General features: G+C 42.7%; 1 protein-coding gene across 1 annotated transcript in view; it reads right to left on the minus strand.

Moving 5' to 3' along the window:
- LOC101849330 (uncharacterized protein PB18E9.04c) overlaps nucleotides 1–1,073 on the minus strand; it is a gene marked incomplete in the record, with an annotated part of 14,703 nt that overhangs the window by 7,557 nt on the left and 6,073 nt on the right. The window contains 1 exon segment of the mRNA XM_005111158.3: nucleotides 567–971. Within this exon segment, the coding sequence (XP_005111215.2) occupies nucleotides 567–971 (405 nt within the window).

Here is a 1,073-nt window from a genome sequence, read left to right on the forward strand (position 1 = left end):
GGGGGAGGAAGGGAAGAGGGCATACATGTTAATGAAATCACACTCTATCTAAGGCAATGCATGCGATTTTCCTCAAATTCTTTTTTTTTTGCACTTTTGAGGGGTGGTCTTCTTATCGTGGGTTATTTGTGTATAAATTAACGTTTGGTTCAAAAACTAGTCTGACATATCGTTTCGTCTTTGAATGAACTAAAATAATTAACCAGAATTCTTAATGTAGTACGATTATAACCTTTTCAAATTTAGTCGTGGAATCTGTGGACAGTTTCTTTTATCCGAGGGTACGAGGTCGCTTGTAAGGACAAGGGGGATAACCCAGATGTCAGGGGTTTCCAGAAACCTTGACCTACACTAAAACTGGGCATTGCCCTACCAATAGGAGAAGTTTGGTTTCATTAATGTGTATATTTGTTTGGTTATAGTGAAAACTCTCCTTGTCTTTTAAAGAAACTGAACAAGGGGCAAAAACGTTTCCTTCGATTTTCCCAAAACAGCATTTTTTGGGATAGCCCCCTTGTGTTTAAAAGCGACCGTATGTATGTACTAATTCTCTGGTCTGTACTCACGAGACTGAGAAGTGCCGGAGATTCTTCCAAAAAGTGGTGTTGTTGTCGCCGCTGTTGTGGTGGTAGTTGGGGTTGCGGTCGTGGTGGTGGTAGGGGCTGCAGTCGTGGTAGTGGTGGGAGCTGTAGTCGCAGTAGTGGGAACTGCAGTTGTTGTGGTAGGAACTGTAGTTGTTGTAGCAGTCGTAGGCGTAGTTGGAGCTGCAGTAGTAGCAGATGCTGCAGTCGTGGTAGGAGTCGCAGTTGTAGTAGGAGCAGCAGTTGTAGTTGGGATTGCAGTCGTTGTAGGAGTTGCAGTCGTTGGTGCCTGAGTGGTGACAGTGGTAGGTGGGTTGGTGGTTGGGTTGGTAGTTGTGCCAGCTCTCGACAGTCCGCACTGCTCAGTTGGGCTGCACTTGCACATGAAATCTGGGAATGCAATAATGATAATGGTGAAAACATTGATAATAATGGTAGCAAAGATAGAATGATAATATTAATATTAATAATAACAATAATAATAATATTAAT

The sequence above is a fragment of the Aplysia californica genome, unplaced genomic scaffold, assembly GCF_000002075.1.
Source record: "Aplysia californica isolate F4 #8 unplaced genomic scaffold, AplCal3.0 scaffold01017, whole genome shotgun sequence".
Taxonomy (NCBI): Eukaryota; Metazoa; Mollusca; class Gastropoda; order Aplysiida; family Aplysiidae; genus Aplysia; species Aplysia californica.